Source organism: Palaemon carinicauda, chromosome 22 (genome assembly GCF_036898095.1).
Source record: "Palaemon carinicauda isolate YSFRI2023 chromosome 22, ASM3689809v2, whole genome shotgun sequence".
Classification (NCBI taxonomy): domain Eukaryota; kingdom Metazoa; phylum Arthropoda; class Malacostraca; order Decapoda; family Palaemonidae; genus Palaemon; species Palaemon carinicauda.
In genome coordinates, this window is record NC_090746.1 from 88,627,187 (window position 1) to 88,648,558 (window position 21,372).

Here is a 21,372-nt window from a genome sequence, read left to right on the forward strand (position 1 = left end):
ATATACTGTATATGTATATATAAGTATATATATGTATATATGTATATATATATAAATATATGATAAATTTTGCACATTTTTACGTGTTTTTCATATTCAAATAAGCCATATATATTTTTGATATATTAATGTCTGGATTCTCTTAACGACCTCGGGATCAGAGCCCCAGGCGAAATCACACAAAGACAAGAGCTTGGCTCCGGCCGGGAATCGAACCCTGGTCGGCAAGCTTATATAGACAGTGACTAACCCACTTGGCCACGTGGATTAGTCACTGTCTATATAAGCTTGCCGACCAGGGTTCGATTCCCGGCCGGAGCTAAGCTCTTGTCTTTGTGTGATTTCGCCTGGGGCTCTGATCCCGAGGTCGTTAAGAGAATCCAGACATTAATATATCAAAAATATATATGGCTTATTTGAATATGAATATATATACATATATATATATATATATATATATATATATATATATATATATATATATATATATATATATGTGTGTGTGTGTGTGTGTGTGTGTGTGTGTTTGCAAGTTCTTTAAGGAATTTAAGAAAATAGAGTAATTTGCATTTTTCCTAGCTATGCAAACATGAGTCCTTCAGAATAAGGATACGTCTTCAGCGGCGTTGGAATGGCCAATGAATCATCCACATGGTTGTAGGATACCGACTGGTATTGCGAAAAGGAGGGCTTGTTGTCCACCCGTTGTCATACATACACTCTCAACCAATCAATCAATCAATCAATTGTCCTTAGGTCTAGGACTGAGAGGGCTTGGTTGAGGTGGCCAATTCAAAGGACTCCGATTTGTATAGTTAGGAAAATAAAAATTGCATTTGAAATCTGTTACTTGTTCCTATACGTATATAAACCTTTCGTCCTTTAAAATAGATATTCACTAATTGGTTGAAGGTTTTTTTTTTTTTTTTTTTTCCTGGAAATTTCATCCGTCCTGATGCCCTACGGGAGCAAGGAAGGTGACTTCAACCAGAGCCGATTTTAGACCTTGGACTGCCCAGGGCATTTCTGGGTAGGATGCCCCTCAAGTAGCCTTAGCGTAGAGATTAAATTACTGTAGGTACTTGAGATATAGAAAAGATTGAAGTAAAATGGATTTATTAAAAGGAAAAATATTCAATTTTGATTCTGAAGGATTTTTTTTATTTTCCTCAATTATATTTGTTGCAAGAATATCTGTTGATAGGTTTTTCAGCTTGCATTATATATAAAGTTGTAAAATTCTTTCCAGCTTGCAGCAAATCATCAAATTTACCATTTAAACATTATTACACAAGTTTTAGATATGAAGAGTCGTATATCATCGCGTAGCATCATAGTACAGTATCTGAAAAATCTCATTTTCTCTTTTTAGCATCTGCAGTCTTTATCTAACTCATTAACCAATATCTTCTTCAGGATACCACTGTACTTACCCTAATTAAAGAATAATATGAGTGAATAAAACGTAAGTACTATACTCTATTGCAAGAAATGCTTATTTATACTCTTTATTCTAAAACATACACTGTTAAGGATTTGCCGCCAAAAGAAAAAAAAAGAAAAAAAAATGTCAAAATCCTGGAATAAATTTTGCTAGGCATTTACCGTTTTGAAAACGGATATATTGACGTTAAGGAGTGATATTGCGGTCACCAACCTGTAATAGATATAAGAAAGTAGGGTAAGAATTACGGTCTCCTACATTTACTGAAATACGGCTGAGAACTGTATATTTTTATGGAGAATTTCAGATTAAAATAACTGGGTTTTTAATAGTGTAGTATGAAAATGGAACACCTCCAATACTAATGCACAAGAAAACATAAGGTAAACGTTATTGATGCTATCTGAGCAAAGATCTGGCAGTAATTATAGTCTTCTGGAGGTGTTTTAAACGTTATTATTATTATTACCTTCAAGTATGATGCCTCTTTTCTCCTTTCTTTGTATTTTTTTTCTGTACCAAATAATAGTGAGACTGGCGATCAAATACCATTACCAAACCCCATAAGAGAGAGAGAGAGAGAGAGAGAGAGAGAGAGAGAGAGAGAGAGAGAGAGAGAGAGAGAGAGAGAGAGAGAGAGAGAGAGAGAGTATTGACTTGATATATTCTACATGAGGCTGATATTCAATTGTGGCCTTACGTACAGACGATTAAAAAAGATTCCTCATTATTTCCTCGGGTAAAGCAACCAATATGGATTACAAGGAAACAACAACAACAACAATAATAACAACAATAATAATAATAATAATAATAATAATATTTATTCATATCAGATTTCTTAGTTCAAATGAAAATAATGAATACCATACGTTTGTGGACCCGCACTTCTTTTTACAGAATACGTATGATGCCACGTACACCCTGTTTGTTTGTGAATCTCTATTTGAGGTCATATGAATGACCTCTGGTCACCGGCTCGCCTGGGGTGGAGTGTGATTCATCAGCATCCACTGGAGAAGAGGTTGTCTCCATGCCAAACTGCCAACGAACGGTTTTCTGCCTCCCTCCTTATCTTGCAGATTTGGTGGGGGAGTCGAAAGGCGGGACCTGAGGGAACAACGGCTCAGGAGGGCTTAGGCCTACCCGTTGTATCTGGATTGCTGTGACGATTATGGATCTGATTGGTCATTCTCTTCTGACGTCATGAGGTCACACCCTACAATGCCGGTGAAGCCTTACGATGCCCGCAGGACATGCATCAGTCGGGCCTAACGTAACAAACGGATAAGTTGTAACAATTCTTGCCCCTTTGCCATAACCAAAACCCTCGTTTTTAGACTTCGAATTTATCTTGGACTTTTATACTGCCTTTGAAAACTGTACTCACGTAAATGTTAAGTCTTCGTCCCCTGGCCGTTCTTCTCACAAGTTGTTTTATGTAAATCGCTACCATGGAATGAAGAGCACGTATTTTATTTAAAAAGCATTGCAAGATTGAAATTTATAGACTTAATTAAAAGTGCTCAAACCTGTGTATGATTTATTTGTGAAAATATATTGCTCAATACAAATTCAACTTTGTCTGACCCACCTCTTGAATATTAATGATTTAATTAATTGCCATTGTCGTGACAATGAGGATGAACAAGAAAAGAAGGAAGAGGAAAGCACGAAGATTTAGGATATTTCCTATTTTCCGAAAGGTTGGGATGCAACTTCAACTGGCAGGAAACAGGTTCTCCCAACCCCCCTCCCACAGTCAAGACTACCCAGAATGCAGCCGCCGAGTAGTCAGTCTTGTTTAGCGTACAGTGAGGGTTAGTCTACGAAGGAAATCGACGGGACACTGTCCCAGTTAATGCGAATTTGAATAAGTATCGATTATTAGTCAGTGGATGACTGATTGGGGATAAGCAGGTGTCCCAAGTGCCAGGATCTCTAAGTCCAACTCTGAGAGAAGGGGGAAGAAAGTTGATGAAAACCTACAGATATCGGTGAAGCTAAAAAGCGCAGACATCATTTCCAAGGATAGATTGTTGAAAACGAGTACTCACTTTGAGAGAACGCTCCATAGCTTCAACTGGAGGCCTGTATGGGTGGGCGGGTTTCGTCGTTTAGTCGTTACCTGGAACGAGGTAATGGATATTTCAAAGATGACCTGGACTCAAAACATAAAAGTCGTGTTGAAGGCCTGTAAGGCTTTGTCGAAGGTAAGCTCTTAACTGCGATTTTATTGTACTTCTAATATTGATATGCAAGTAACAATATCATAATCTTCATTGACAAATCTGTTCTTGGCTATTCAAAAGTAACCTGCTCATTAATATCTTGAAAGTAGGATGTTTAATGATATCCTAAAGTAAGCTGCTTACCGATATTTTAAAGGAAAGCTGCTTGCTGTTATTTTATAGGAAAACTGATTACTGATATTTCAAAGGTAGGTTGCTTACTGATATTCTAAACGTGAGCTGCATACTGATATTTTAAAGGTTATCTGTTTACTGATATTTTAAAGGGAAGTATCTTCCTGATATATTAAAGGAAAATGCTTATTGATATTTTAAAAATACAGTTTACCTCTATTTCTAAAGTAGGTAACTCACTGATATTCAAAAAGCGAGCTGACTATCGACATTTTCAAAGCAAGCACCTTACATAATTCAAGGATAACCCACTTACTATTCTTTTACAAGTAACATGCTTATTCATATTTCTAAAGTAACTGGTTACTGATATTTTGAATGTAAGCAGCTTACTGATATTTCAAAGATAAGCCGTTTACTGATGTTAAAGATAAGCTGTATAACCTAGTTTTAGAATTAAGCTGCTCACTGGAGTTCCTGATATCTTAAAGATAACCTGAACCCTAATGTGTTCAAGGTAACCTGTCTCCCGATGTTCTAAAAGCAACCGGCTTTCCAAAACCACAGGATACTTTCCCAATATAGCGTGCAATCTCAATGAATGATTACACAGTAAGTCTAACGTCTGCTTCAGATACGACTACCAGGAAATTATATATCTATGAAAAAAAAAAAACATCTAAAAGATATTGAAAAGTGTTCACTAATTACTTAGACAACGTAATCACAGGAAAATGACGTGACAGACCTACGCAAACACATTGATGCACATGAGTATGTTTATGATACAATTGCATGTTGATACTGTTGGTCATAATATAAATGTTACTGGTTAAAAGTACAAGAACTTAAACTTTATTATGACCTCATCTTTTGGATCGTTTCCAAGACCCTGCAACAGGAAAGTTATCTGAAGTAGTAGTCGAGATCTTTTTTTTTTCCTTTCTTTTTTATTTTGTACATGAGAATATTTGAGGATTGATTGAAGGATACTAAGATGTGAAGATATGCATGTGAGGAAATGGTTATAAAAGTATAATAAAAGAAAGATGAAGCAGTTGTTACGAAGATGAGAAAGACGTAGTAAGCATTAGACTGTTATAGTAAAAGAAAAACAAAATATGTGAAAGTAAGGCCAGGTATTTCCAAAATGAACGAGAGTTCTTGCAATAATAACGGCAAAATTTTCTCCATTGATGAATATCAGTGATACCACACATGTAAATGCGACAACAATTTATATTGTTTTCCCTTTATCTACCTGTCGCAATGACAAGAAAAACAACTACATATATATATATATATATATATATATATATATATATATATATATACACATATATATATATATATATATATATATATATATATATATATATATATATATATATATATATATATATATATATATATATATATATATATATATATCTCATGATCATCAGCTGTGGCTAGTCCACTGCAGAGTAGAAGCTTCCACTCCCGTCTGTTCAGGGTCTTTCTATACCGGTCTATACCAGTAAATTTTCTTAGCTTGTTAATCCATCGTCCTCCCCTTCTTCCCCTGCTTTTTGCAATTTCTAAGGAACCACTTTGTTATTCTTAATGGCCAGCCACTATAGGCCATTTTTATTATGTATCCTGCCCGTGTTCATTTCTTTTTCTTACATGTTGTTAGAACATCTACTTTAGTGTTTTCTCGTATCTATGTTGCTCTTTATCTGTTTCTTAGTGTTACTCCATCATTATTCTTTCCATATCTCTCTGAGTTGTAACTAACTTATGTTCTAAGGCTTTAGTAAGGCTAAATGCACCGCCAGCAATTCGCGGTTGAAGGTAGAGTGGCCGGATTCTGCCTTGGACAGTTTTCTACTAAAGACGGCCAATGACCGTTGATCGCCTGCTCGAGTACTGCACCAATAGCAACGTCACTGGTAATGGTGGACAGAAGGAGAGGTGCATGTGGCCCGTGAAAATTGAAAGCAGCAGCTATTGATAAGGTATACTTTGTGCTGCAGAATACCGCGTCTTGAAGGGGACCCCATTCCAGTTCTTTTGACTTTCCCATGAGGGAGACGTAAAGGGGTAGCAAGAGTGGTGGCCATGCCGGGCAGTGACAATAGATTATCAAGATCTGGTCCAGACGCCTGAATCGGGCAAATACCATAGGCTCCGTCATCTTGATATGGTGATAAATACCGTGCTTGACGGGAACCATGGGCGTTTGGTGGAGTTCTGGTTGGAAGACTTCTGGGTACGTCGTGAGGAAATGGGCATAGGCATCGGTGGGTGGACTGATGTGGAGTGCGAGGTCTGAGGTATAGATAAGTATGAGTCTGGGTTGACTATGTCAACCAGGAGGAGGAAATGGTAAAGGAAATCCCCACCGATTATTGGCAATGTACTGTCGGCTACGAGAAACTTCCAATGGTATTTTGCGCTTCCAAACGCTATTGTGAGTGTCTTGTATCTGTTGGTGGAGATCTCAGATCCGTTGGCAGCTACCAGGCAGAAAACACAGCAGGCTTAGAATGACACTGTCGTGTCTGGGAGAGGGACATTGGTAGAAGAGAACGGCAAGCACCAGTGTCTACCAAAAATCCACACATCAGTACCTGCATCATGTAAAAAGAAAAGATTAGTGATAGGGGAGTCTACCGCCACAAGCGATGGCCTACTTACAAGGTTTTTGGCCATTGACAACCATCTGTACATTTCTTCGCAGCAGCCCCGATTCTGGAGAGGTAGTAGCATTACTGCAGTTGATGAGTGTCAGTAAGTGGCTGTAGAAATTGTTAGTTGGGGCATGAGCGAGGGGCGGAATATGTAGGTGGTGGTTGGCTTTGTTGCCACTCCGGTATGCCAATGGGGGCGTGTCTTTGTCTTACCACGTTCAAGTCAGTGGTTAGTGTTGAGTACTTGTCCTCTTCCTCAGGAGTGGAAGTATTGATGGAGGTCTTGAAGGTGGTGAAGTGGCTGTCCGTAAGGGTGTCGACTTTGGTAATCAGGTCCATCATGGGCATAGTATCTATATTGGGGATGGCAATGTATACAGGTTTTGGGTAGACATCGTACCCAAAGGGCACTTGCCGAGGAGAACTGCTCTGTGGCAGGTTGCAAGTGAGCGATACTGGTAATTTTCCTTAGGGTGATCAAAGTCTTTTGGTCCCCCAATAGTTGTTAAGTAAGCTGAAAAAGCTTAGCTATATGGGTGGTTGGCGATGGTGAGTACTACACCAGGAGATATGTTTTGATGGTGCCATACTATATTGGGGCATCCCCTTGGTTTCAAAGCAAATCGGAGATTTACAGGAAAGTGTCCTCAGGGACCACCATGAGGACATAGTCTGCTTTGCTGCCTAAGCGTGTCATGCCCTTGATGTGAAACTGAACTTTGGCGTGCTGAAACCAGGCAAATGCTTCTCTGGTGGCTAAGTGGGGCAATTTCCTTGATGCGGCATGGATAGAAGAGTCAGGATCGGTGGGCTGTATTGTCAGAGTGTAAGGTGCATGGGTGAGTGGGTAGGCAGTGGGCAGCTGGTCACTCTGTAGATCACCAATATTGTAGGCTGTGGTTAGGTCTTAACAAAAAGGCAGGCTGAACATGACTAGTTTATTGCGGCGAAATACCAAGTTGATAGTTGGTTGGCCAGGGCACCAGCCACCCGTTGAGATACTACCACTAGAAAGTTATGGGGTCCTTTGGCTGTCCAGACAGTCCTACATTGGATCCTTCACTCTGGTTACGGTTCATTTTCCCCTTGCCTACATACACACTGAATAGTATGGCGCATTCTTTACACTTTCCTCTTGGTAAGGGTAGAAGAGATTCTATAGCTATGGCAAGCAGTTCTTCTAGGAGAAGGACACTCTAAAATCCAACCATTGCTCTCTAGTCTTAGGTAGAACCTTAGCCTCTGTACCATGGTCTTCCACTGTCTTGGGTTAGAGTTCTCTTGCTTGAGGGTATACTCGGGCACCCTTTTCTATGTTATTTTTCTTCCTCTTGTTTTGTTAAAGTTTGTATAGTTAGTATAGGAGATTTTTATTTCAATGTTCTTAAAATATTTTATTTTTCTTTTTTCCTTTTCTTACTGAGCTATTTTCCCTATTGGAGCCCCAGGGCTTATAGCATCCTGGTTTTCCAGCTAGGGTTGTAGCTTAGCAAATGATAATAATATACACAAATGCTTAAGGATATCAATGACATAAAAACTTTAATATCATGAAACGTGCAATGTCAAGCTTAAACAGGTTATTTTATCTTTAGAGAGAGAGAGAGAGAGAGAGAGAGAGAGAGAGAGAGATCGCTTTACAATGTATGAGTGTGTATGAAATACACGTGCATTACAGTTCTCACTTAAGATACAGGAATGGTCTTTACTATAAAAATGCCTGTTAAAAAGACATACTTCAAAATGGGGTATAAGTTTGAATAAGACGATCGCAAACTACTGCATCTTACAAATGTGAACATCTCAATAAGGATCCTTAAGTAGTCAGTTGTGCATTTAACCTATATGAAAAAGGTTGATGGTCTATGGACAATGCCAGTAAATACATAGAAATTGTTCAAAATGTTTCACAATAATTTTTTTGCAATATCTTTACAGATGACAGAGGATTCTGCAGATAGAAAATATCTCATTTTCATAGTTCTTCTCATACTGCCTGTATTGACTACTGCAGTTGTGGATTCAGGTGAGTGGCAGGCTCTCTTTTTTTATATTCTATATATACATTCACACACGCACGCGCACGCACGCACACACCCACCCATATATATATATATATATATATATATATATATATATATATATATATTTATATATATATGTATATATATATATATATATATATATATATATATATATATATATATATATATAAAATCATGATCAGCCGTGTCTAGTCCACTGCAGGACAAGGGCCTCAGACATATCTCTTCACTTGCATATATATAAAAGATAATAGATTGACATTAAGAATAACCGAATCGCTCCCTAGAGATTGCAAAAGAAGCACAGGAAGGAAGAGAAGACGATGGATTGACGAACTAAGAAAGTTTTCGAGTTTGGACTGATATAGAAAGACCATAAACAGGCGCAAGTAGAAGAACACGTCTGAGGCCTTTTAATACAGTGAAAAAGTAATGGCTGATGAGATATATATATATATATATATATATATATATAAATATATATATATATATATATATATATATATATATATGTATATGTGTGTGTGTGTGTGTGTGTGGTAATAAAAAGCTCTTGGCTGTCATTTAATATGTAGTGAAGGTATAAATGAGCCCCTTTCATTATTGCTAACTTTTCAGTAACAGTCAGAACATAATACATCTCTCCTGTAAAGATATACTATATAATATTAAAAGGGGAGCGTACATTTAAAATTAAAAGGATAATTTCACTTCCCAAATCTAATGCCAGCACTGGTCATGGAATTGTTCATGAATAGGAATCCTGTATTACTATGCAGTTTTGCAGGTTCCTAAATTGTAGATCAAATATCTTCATTTACCAAGTTGCCTTTAGAGCCAGTAAAATAGTTACACAAGGTCCTTTCTGGAAGTCTCCAGGGGGTTGGTAACTGATAGCTTAAATGGTATTACCTCACTAGTGGAAAGATTACTGCTATTTGGAAGATGTTTCACTCTGAATCTAAAGGGTTTGGGGAATGTAAAGTGAGCCTCATAGTATGGAAAGAAATACTTTTTATTTGCAGATGGAAAGGACAGGGAATTAGGAAATTTCTGTATCCTATGCCTATATCTAGTCATAGTAGATTGGCGTCACAAATCCAGAGGCCACTCATCTGCATCAACTGACAGAATAAGGATGGGGGAGAATTCATAAACACCTTTTGCTAATCCGATGTCAGTATGGTGAATGGCATCTAGAATATTCACCTTGGAAGGGAAGGTTGAAGAGTACAACTCACATCCATATGAAACTTGGATAAGATAAGCGCTTTATGCAGTTTTAGGAGAATCTAATGATCTGCTTCCCAAGATGTATGTGACTAAACTTTAAAAGTATTTAAAATCTCTAAACATTTAACTTCTACCGTTTTGAGAGGCGAGACCCAACTCAACTTTCTATCAAAAGTTAGACACATAATTTATATTTCTTAAAACTATGAAATACGTTGATCTATTTTATATATCTCTAGGTCTTGGTGATAAATTTTGGACATTTAGACGTGTTTTTCATATTTAAATAAGCCATATATTTTGATACATTAATGTCTGGACTCTCTTACCAACCTCGGGATCAGAGCCCCAGGCGGAACCACTCAAAGACAATGGCTACTGGCCGGCCGGGAATCGAACCCTGGTCCAGGAAACTTGTAACAACAGTGACTTACCACGCGTGGCTAAGTGGTAAGTCATTGTTGTTATAAGTTTGCTGGACCAGGGTTCGATTCCTGGCCGGTCAAAAGCTATTGTCGTTGAGTGGTTCCGCCTGGGGCTCTGATACCGAGGTCGGTAAGAAAGTCCAGACATTATTGTATCAAAATATATGGCTTATTTGAACTAGCTTATGGTGTATTCCACGAATGTGACAGAATTAAATGACAACGGTTTTACTTGTTGAAAAATTTAAGCCATTCAAATATGACCATCTGATAATACGATTGGTCACAAGTTGAAGCTTTCAACTGTAGTCATTCCTACTCCTTAAAGGTCCTCTTCAAGAGTGTATAGAGAATGTCACCTGGAATGACAGATGTCCCATTTATTGCTAAAGAAAATAAAGTAACGCTAAACAAACTGCCCTATGGGTCTCCATCTTCCTGACATTTTCTTTCAGAAAGAGTATTTCATTACTCTAACATGAAAGAACCGCATTTTTAAAAAGGCTTGGATGAAAAGAGGCAACTCGCCTCTCAGACTAGAGTCATGAATACTTTTAAAGCCCTGCCCACGCGATCGAGCATGCCCAAAGGGCAAACAGTGATACCAGACCACAGTAGGTAGTGAGAATGAGGGTTGATGACGTCAGAAGCGGTAAAACCACAGGCAGGGATCTGGCAACCAATAGTGTCACCAGATCCCTGCTGTGGTTTTCCTGCTTCTGACATCATCAACCTTCATTTTAACCACCTACTGTGGTCTGGTATCACTGTTTGCCCGTCGGGCATGCTCGATCGTGTAGACAGGGCTTAAGCATGCCATACTTCCAGGTGGTATCATGCTTTTTCCAGATGAAAGCATACTATCACAATACGTTGCTTAGAAGTGGATGTCTCGTAAACAGATGATTCCAGATGAGCAAATACATCCATTGTAGAGTTCATTTTTCGAAACTAAGAGTGCACTGGAGATAATAAAACCTTTTTTAATAACCATACAAGACTTGCTTTGATAATCTTTTCAATGATTTTTCATAAACATGTCAATGCAATCAGTCGGTAGCTTTCAGCTAAAATTTCGCTGGTTCCCAAACTTTTGGGAAAACTATGGTCTCGTCATATTCACTTGATAATGCTTTTGATAAAAAGATTAATGTTCTTACACACGTGCTTTATCATTGCATGGTGCTGTATCATTGCATGATGATAGTACAGTCAAATTATCTCTCTATAAAAGAGATATTGTATGCCCCTTAGTGATTAGATGTGAAATTGAGAGTATTTATTCCTTCTCTACATTTTTAATGGCCAATATTACAAAGTATTACAGAATTTCGAACTTGTGCTAATACATTTTTTTGTAAAGCAGATTGGTAGGAGTCTAGTATTTTTTCATTTGCACTATTCATTATACCATCTTATATATTAGTTCCTTTTTGTTGTTTCTATTAATTCACTCTTAATCTAATTTTCCATTTTGGGCTGCTCTCCCAATTGCGAACTTAGGGGATGTAGCATTTCAGACTTTCATGCCAAGTTTATAGCTTGGCTTATAGTAGTAAGATAGACATCCTATAGATAAGATATCTCTCTAAGATTAAATACGACAATGACTGACTTAGAAAGCAAATAGCATAAATTACAGCTTCAGCAATACCGTGTCCTTTATCATGTCTGAGTCTGTGTCCTAAACTTTAATGTTTCTTTTAAGATTGGTTCAGGCATCATGATTTATACAGCTAACAAAAAAGCAGAATAAACTTAACTTTCAACTGGAACTATTCCCATATTACAATAACTTGAATTTAATATCTATATTTCCACCCAGCCATTGGAGTTCAGGGTTAACACCAAATATTCTTGAGTCATGTGAATTTGCAAGGGTCCAAAAATTGTAACATTTCAAGAACATTGAAAACATATCGAAGACGTTTCGTGAAAGATTTATTTATTACATATCTCTATCCTACAGGTCATGGAAATGAGATATCCAACCCTCCAGAGAAAGAACGATCCAAACAAAGCACATATTTGGAAAAAAGTTGTTCAGACACAGATTTGGAAGGTAAGAATGCAAAATAATACATTGAAAACCATTCTTTGGTAAGAATGGACTTCTTCGTTCAGAGAAAGATGAACATATGGTATGATTAAATTGTTTATTTATTCCCTTATTTCCTTTCGTCACTGGGCTATTTTTTACTGTTGGAGCAATTGGGCTTGTAGCATCTTGCTTTCCGAACTAGGGTTGTAGTTTAGCTAATAATAATAATAATAATAATAATAATAATAATAATAATAATAACAGCGATCACAAATTTGTAAGGGGATGTACTGTGACCGCTGCTAACGAGGGAGACAACGTGATTGGCTATGACGTCATCATGGGGTGGAGCATATTTCGCCTGGAATCTTTGCGGCGACTATACACGTTTAATGTTTTCCTCAGATGTTCTTGGTCGTCCACTCTTTCCTGCATTTAACACTTTCCCTGTATCCACAAACTTCTTTTTCCATGCATAATTGATGGACGGGATGATGAATTTCTTCCATACTTGGTTATGTAGTATCGTTCAGTCTCTTTATCGGAATTTGTTTCAGTAGACCATGGCACACATTGTGCCTTTTCATGAGAAATTACTATCTTTAAGTATTCATTCAACAGCATCTCTTTCATTAAGAGGGTACTTGACATACACAAATGCAATGTGAAAATTATTGATAACTCCTGAGTATGTAGACCAAATCTGATTTTGATATTTCATCAGCGTTTTAGTAATATGTTTACAAATTGTACAGATACTTGATGAACACTATGTTTGTTTGTTTGTGTGTGGAGAAGGGGGTGGGGGAGGGTTATGACAGCGGCATGCACAATTGTGGTGGTACATTCTGACACGTGTGATTAAGTATATATTTGAACATGTTATAAGTGACAATAATGTTAGTAGCTTTTCTGGGTAGAAATAATGTGTACGTAATAGTCTCATAAAAACCTATTTAATGTATAAATGCAATTAAACTTCATATGTCCTCAACAGAAGTAACATGAATATCACTTCTTTTTGATAAACTTTAAAAATCTACATTACTAAAATGCTATCTTCTTTTCTTACAGTTGACGGCACCTTCATTAAAAGCAGCTTGTCTATCTTCTTTAGAATGGATAGAAATAGAACCATTCAATGTGTCAGGGAAAACTAAGGTCTGAAGTAAAGAATCAGACTGATAAATCCTGCGAAGATCTCATCGATGACGAAAGTTTTACTTTGGATTATCTGCAGACGGACAAGAAACAGTTCTTTGGTATCCCGTCATACACGTCAAAAATGAAAGCAGGTGGGAAACGGTGAGGGAATTATTTAACAACTGCAACAAAACTTCGACCAAGGCTAAAGCCACGTACATGTCATCCCTACCCTGGCAATGTGAGTTTCAAAACGACACCAGAAATTATAGCAAAACATTAGTGTACCTGCAAATCAACAATCAAACACTGTTAGAGAAATGTAAAGACTTACTATGTATGGATGTCTATACACATCTATCTAATGTGACCTTTATAAATTTGACTGACAGTACACCTGACCATTGTAAAAAAGAATTAGAAAATTCAGTTTCATGCTCTGAAGACAAAACGCTGTGTTCCCATTCATTCAAAATACCGCAAATCGAAAAGGGAATCGTTTTTATCACTAACGATACAAACAAATTAGATGCAACACAAAAAAAAGTCACTATTCTTAGCAATTTTATGACGCCTAAAGATAAGCCATGGTGTAAGCATCCTCTTAACTATACAACACAAGCTAGAATCATACAAAATATCTACCAAACTTTCTATTACTGTCATGGAGATCCAGGTGAAACAAATACCTCACAATCATGGGTTTTTGCTCATATTTCTGAGAAAGAATCTATTGTAGCCCTTAACGGTAACATCAATCATTCAATTATAAGTTTAAATTATATGTTACAGGCCTTAATTGCCACTAATGTAACTATCAATACAACGGTATACAGGAGTTTTGAAGCATCAAACATTACTTTAGAATATCATACCGAGCTGTTTAATATTCCTGTCTTTAAGAGTAACCAGTCAGCTAAAGAACTCCTGCAGAAAATCGAAGTTGAAAATTGCACAAAAGTTGCAAGTAACGAACATTTCACTAAATTAACAGACTATAGATCAATTTGGAGTCCATTGAATTGGATAATTTTCCACAATTGCACAGATCATGCGGGAGATAAAAACCTATATCTCTTCTGGCGTAATGAAACAGATAATTTAGAAAGCCTCTGCAATGAAAATACAGTCGTTCTCTTGACCTCCATCAGAAGGGCAAATGTAACCTTCAACGACATCACGAGAGAACGACCTGTAATGATGGGTCACTACACACTAACAACAGTGAGCACTGCCAAAGTCTAATTAAGGATGGTTCAGACTATGAAACACGTTTCTTTCAGTTCCTTGTATATCCAGCGACTCTGAATAGGACATCGCTGAGAACAGAACTCTCGTCGAAATTTAAGGAAAATAATACAAATGAGATTTTCATGTTGACATTTGGATTCAATACGCATCCAGACCTCAGGGGAGGAATCCTCACCCTAAACAAAACTTCTGATTTAAATATAACGGAAAATACACCTGATGTAAAAGAGTTTGAATCCATACAGAAAATTCTTCAGATATTAGTAATTGCCAACTTAACCAATAATACGGATTGCATCGAGAATATCCAAAATGATAAATTTTCTATTGAAATCACGGATGTATATGTAATTATTAGACCAGGCGCAGATGATATTTCCAGCGCACCTTGTTTGAAAATCCTTCCATTGAGCTTTTTAAAAGATTTAAAAACAATATTCTTTAACAAATTTTGGCCAACTTGTAATTACAATCAGATAACGGCATCGAATGATACTAACGCTACGTCAGAATGGAAGTACCTCTCTAATAGTTGTAAGATTATAGAAACCATTTTGTTTGTTGTTGTCTGCATGATCACCACCATAACAATAACAGGGAATATATTAGTCATAACGATAATCATCGTTTCGAAACTATTCTAAAAAACATGCCTTTATGTTATACATGTCGTTAGCATTGGCGGATCTACTGATAGGCATAACATCATCTCTGCAAGCAGTGATTGATACCCATTCCCTCATGGAAGGTCAACTTACACTGTATAACCTAACTGACAAGGGGCCCTTAGAGAACTTTGAAATATAACAGGTATTCAGCTGGGAGGCTTCAATGAACTGAAATTTCGAAGAGAGGGATGGGCAGCATTCACTGGTATAACAATGAACATATCTATCATGTCATCGTTAATGACACTGGCTTTGCTGGGCATTGACCGCCTTCTCATGTTGAAAATGCTTTCTTTCAAAGATAGACACATACGGATTGCAATCATCACCACTTGGCTCTGGAACATCACCTGCTCCCTTTTAATTGGCATAAAAGGAAGGTTTCTTAAGGGTTACTTTGATCCAGTCACCAAATTGACCTTAAATATTGGGACGAAGTGTGATTCTGTCTCATCAATAGTATTCAAAACACAGCTATTCATAGGCGGCATAGCAGGAATAATAGTTATAACAGCTTCTATTGCATCGTTGATCGTATATAATTTTGTAGAACTGAAAAATAACCAGCAAGCCATAAGAATTCACGACCAGAGACGGGGTGAAAAAATACAGTAGTGACTCGCACCTTCCTGATGATGGTCTTACTTTTCCTAGTCTCCTGTTCACCAATAGCTTATACGATCATTATTAAAACCTTTCCCAAGAAGATGGAGACTTTTCCATCCATCCATTATATCACTTTATAATATGGTGGCTGTGTGTGGCTGGATCTTCTTGGAACTGGCTAATCTATTCCTTTAAGGGCACTTACTTCAAACAAGAGGCAAAAAAGGTCTGGAACAAGTACTTCTGATCAACATAGCATTGTCTGTCGAAAGATAAAGCCGATTCAATGTTCTTCGTATGGATCACACAGTGGACAGACTTGTTTCTAAATAGATAGGCGTAACCACTAAATTTTGAACAGCTGTAAAACTCTATACTCATTTTTTTTTTCTTTTTAACGAGGCGCAATGCACTGACTCGCAGGGGTGCCCTTTTAGCTCGGAAAAATTCCTGATCGCTGATTGGTTGAACAAGATAATTCTAACCAATCAAATAGCGGGAAACTTTTCCGAGCTATAAGGGCACCCCTGCGAGTCGGTGCAAATCTGCCTCACTAAAAAGAATTGACTATAGTAATTGCAAATGTAAATACGATTGAATATAATAAAATGGTTAAGCAAGATTTCGGCACCACTCTATGAGTTACAGGAATACCTTTCATCCCAGAGAGGGCATTTTGATTAGCTGCCACAGATCAGCGAAGGTAAATAAAAGACTTTTATCTGTGCGTAAAGCTGTGATTATACCAAAACATGAGGGTACTCAACTGACATAGTCACCTGAAGAAAAACTGTTGCTTATTTATTCGTTATCTAAAGGATTATTTTATTTCATTTTTCTATATAACTCGGAGAAAATAAGCCTTTTCTAAAGACCTTTTCAAAAGAGAATCTTTTGACAAAATTTCAAGTTTACGTTATAAATATGTATACACACACACACACACACACACACATATATATATATATATATATATATATATATATATATATATATATATATATATATATATATATCATATATATTTACATATATATGTATAAATATATATATATATATATATATATATATATATATATATATATATATATATATATATATATATATATATATATATATATCGAAGGTCATCCTTGATACAGTCCATCCACCTTCGCTTTGGGCCTCTCCTTCTCGTTCCCTGTACCTCCATTTCCATCCAAGGCCTCCCCCCCCCTTACCCCCTCCCTAGGCCCCCCCCCCCCCCCCCCTGGTGACTGGGTTACTTATTGCCTGTGCTACAGTACTGTATATTCATTAACAGCCTCTAGAGGTTCGTCCATAACCCTTATTTGTCTCTGTATTTTTATTAAACATTATCTTAGTTCTACTCATATTCATTTCCATTTATGTTTTCTTTATTCCCATCTTATATCATCTTTTGTAATGCCTCCTATGATTAATTGAATAGAACTAAACCGTCTGCAAATATTATATCCTCATTAATGTTAATTCCTACCTTTTCCAAAAGTAAATGATTAAAAACTTCTAGGCACACTATAGGTAATGGAGTCTCCCTATCTAACTCCTTTTTTTCAGTCGGAATTTTCTCTTTATATGTAGTATTAGATTAGTAGTACTACCTGTATACAATAAATACCTTTAAGTGTTTTGACATAAGATTCATCTATTCCTTGTCTTTGAAGGGTTTTCATTACCTGTTGAAGTTTTGGCAGAATCAAAAGCTTTCTCATAGTCTATAAGTGTCCTACTAAGTGATTTGTTATACTCTATTGATTTTTTTAAGGTAGTAGGTTGGCCAGGGCACCAGCCACCCGTTGAGATACTACTGCTAGAGAGTTATGGGGTACTTTGACGGGCCAGACAGTACATAATTGGCTCCTTCTCTCTGGTTAAGGTTCACTTTCCCTTTGCCTACACATACACAGAATAGTCTGGCCTATTCTTTACAGATTCTTCTCCGTCCTCATACACCTAACAACACCGAGATTACCAAGCAATTGTTCTTCGCTCAAGGAGTTAACTCCTGTGCTGTAATTGTTCAATGGCTACTTTCCTCTTGGTAAGGGTAGTAAGGACTATTTAGCTATGGTAAGCAGTTCTTCTAGGAGAAGGACACTCCAAAATCAAACCATCGTTCCCTAGTCTTGGGTAGTGCCATAGCCTCTATACCATGGTCTTCCACTATCATGGGTTAGAGTTCTGTTGCTTGAGGGTACACTCAGGCACACTATTCTATCTAATTTATCTTCCTCTTGTTTTGTTGAAGTTTTTAAAGTTTATATAAGAAATATTTATTTTAATGTTGTTGCTGTTCTTAAAATATATCTGTTTGGCCTTGCTTCCTTTCCTCACTGGGCTATTCTCCTTATTGGGGCCCCTGGGCTTATAGCATCTTGCTTTTACAGCTAGGGTTGTAGCTTAGCAAGTAATAATAATAATAATAATAATAATGATGATGATGATGATGATGATGATGATGATGATAAGGATGATGATGACAAGATCGGGATAAAGAAATTCCCTCTTTCTTGAGTAATTATAGTTATGATGTGATTATGGTGATGATGATGATGATGAAACACATTGTGTTACTTCAGATTGACGAAAACTATCATTATGCCTCGGAAATGTGGCATGCCTTAATAGACAGTTTGGCCTTCTGTGGACGACAGTGTTCTCACTTACAGGAACATATATTTTCATGAAGTTACTATTGTTATTGTGGTTGTCAGTGTTTAGTTTTAAGTTTTGGTAATGGTTTTTGGGAGTTAATTTTAATGTTTTTTTTGTATTAAGTGTTATTGTATATTTAATTTTAGGAAATATACTTGCAAGGTTATTATCTATTTTTAATTTCCCTTCTTTACAAGAGTCCAGTTGCCGATGACATAAGGGGAAAGTTTGTATTATTGAGAATATTGACAGAATGATTCAAGAGTGTGGGAGTGTTTGTTTTTGTGACGTCCCGCTACAAAATAATTACAAATAGTTTCATTTTGTATTTGCACATATACAAGACGGGATCATAATAAAAAAGGTAAAAAAAATCTAGTAATAAGACCATAATTACCAAACGGACCAGTGCCAAAATGACCCTGCCAACTCATTTGCTCTAAAACGGCCAAGCTAGATCACTTGCGCCTAGTTGTCCATGCCAGTTAACTCGTGGCAAAACGACCATGCGAGATCATTTGCGCTAAAACGTCCGTGCCAGACCACTCGTGTTAAAGTGGCAACGTTAAATTACTAGCGCCAAAATGGTTATATCAGATCACTTGAGGCAAAATGGCTTTGCAAGATCACTCATGACAAAACGCCATGTTTGATCACTTGTGCATAAACGGTTATGCAGGATTAATTACAATAAAGCGCCCTTGCTAGATCGCTTGTGCCAATACAGCTATGCTAGATCATTTGTTGCAATACAGCTATATAAGATCACTGTGCCGGAATGGCTATGCCAGACCACTGACGTCCAAACAGCCATGCTGTATCACTGGAGTCGAACCAGCCATGCCAGATCATTCCCGCCACAACGTCTATGCTGGATCACTCCAATGTTATCTTACCTCCCGACTAACTTTTATGAATGGAGCTAAGAATACATTTTACAGTGTCCAGTCAGAGAAAAGGGAAGTAATGAATAACATACTTTGTTTGCCATTTCATGAATGTGATTTAGATATCATGCACTTCTCTCTCTCTCTCTCTCTCTCTCTCTCTCTCTCTCTCTCTCTACATGTCAATACTTCTTAATATTTCACTTTTCTCTAATCCATAATCTTCTGATCTCTGTGTGATTAAACCACATAAAAATGTTCTGGTCCCTTTCACCGAACCCAACGTTTGAGAACCCACAACCTTGCCGTTCCCGATATGGTAGTGCACCATCTTGCTGGGACATTATGGTTGGTTGAAGGTAATCTAACTGTGGTACCACATATTCAGTCAAAGGGTCAAAGTAAACATTTGCAATAATTGATGACTCGTTCAGGGAAAATGGACAAGGATTCGATAATACATGATCCCACACAACACATTCACCTTTGGACTATCTTGATATACCTCCTAGTTTCATGGCGATTTTCTGATCCCAACATTCTCACATCATGTGTGTTCGATTTCCCTGAAACATGAATTTTTTTTCTTTTGGCAAATGGTATAATGTGCTATGACTATGAATAAATCAAGTTTGTACAGATTTAATTATGAAATACATTCGTGTACACATATGAGTGTAGATAAAGTTGACCCCTCATAAATTCCCAGCCAGGTGTCGAAAAAATATTAAAATTGTCGGGGGATGCCAATAGTCACCAATATATTTACACGCACATGATTGCTTTACCAAAGCACACCTCTTTCGTCAACAGGGTATGTGAAAGCACAAATGCTGGAATAAAAGCATTTGAAACTCACTTCAAACTTTAGCCTAAGAAACATATTTCACTCATTATGATTATGGTTTCTTATATTCTTCAGCTTTTCATACAAACGAATGAAAAACAACATATTTATAAGTGCAAAAACAATTGATAAAGTACTACAAGGGAAATAGAGCCATGAAAAACACAGGTGATATTTTTATTAGCCTAAAGTTCTTGGAGATTTGCAAGTGTCTTTTTTATATGAAATATCTTAAGTTATGCCAATAAAGAATACAACTTATAAACGATATGATGCAGTAATGTTAAGGTCAAAGAATTAATATTTTAATTTTAAAAAAAGTTCGTTGTATGGAGAGGATCCTCTCAGAAAGGCTTGGCAAGTGTGCGGGTTACGTCAAAACATGATCCTAGTCAAAATATTTTCTTAGTAACCTTTTGTGCATTTGGAAAGTTCTGATGGCATTTATTGCCTCTTAGATCTAATCATAAATACTTTCTTAAGCATGCCACGCACAATTGTGCCAAAGGGAGTCCTTCAGACCGACCGCACAGCCTCAGAAGAGACCTTCAACCCTCTGGTTGCTACAGGGTGTAGCATCAGGGCTGCTTGTCAGCAATTTTGTGTCAAAGTAATGACCCTACAGGTAAGCTTGTGCAAATTTATTGTTTTTTATAAGTGCTCTAGTCCATTTTAGTCTATTTTCATAAGTTAGCATAACGTAGATTAGTTAGGAACAGTGATCCTCACTGTTCCTTATGTAAAATTTTCTATGACGGATTTTACTTATTCTTATAGTTTTTTTTCGCAGGTAAATAAGACTTTTGTGTATGACCTGATTGCTTATTTTTTCCATAATCGTTTATGATTATTTAATTCTCTAGTTTAGGGGAATTCAGTTTGCAAAGTCTATGCGATTCCTAGTTTACCACTTGCTTTGATTTTCCTCATTTGTGTAGACATTTTGAAACTCATTAGTCCCAAAAAAACTTAATTGAAATATTCGGTATTATTACAGTTTCAACCAAATTCGGATATCTATTCTTTCTTTACTTGATATCATAAATATTTTAGATGATTAGTACG

At 36.9% G+C, this 21,372-nt stretch overlaps 2 protein-coding genes across 2 annotated transcripts in view; both read left to right on the plus strand.

Moving 5' to 3' along the window:
* LOC137616598 (uncharacterized) overlaps positions 1–21,372 on the plus strand; it is an 89,930-nt gene that overhangs the window by 20,264 nt on the left and 48,294 nt on the right. The window lies entirely within an intron of this gene.
* LOC137616601 (uncharacterized) lies at positions 3,370–14,785 on the plus strand. Its single transcript, XM_068346495.1, has 4 exons — positions 3,370–3,657; positions 8,424–8,511; positions 12,158–12,250; positions 13,304–14,785. The coding sequence occupies exons 1-4, from the start codon at positions 3,586–3,588 to the stop codon at positions 13,387–13,389; spliced, it is 339 nt and encodes a 112-aa protein (XP_068202596.1). The 5' UTR covers positions 3,370–3,585; the 3' UTR covers positions 13,390–14,785.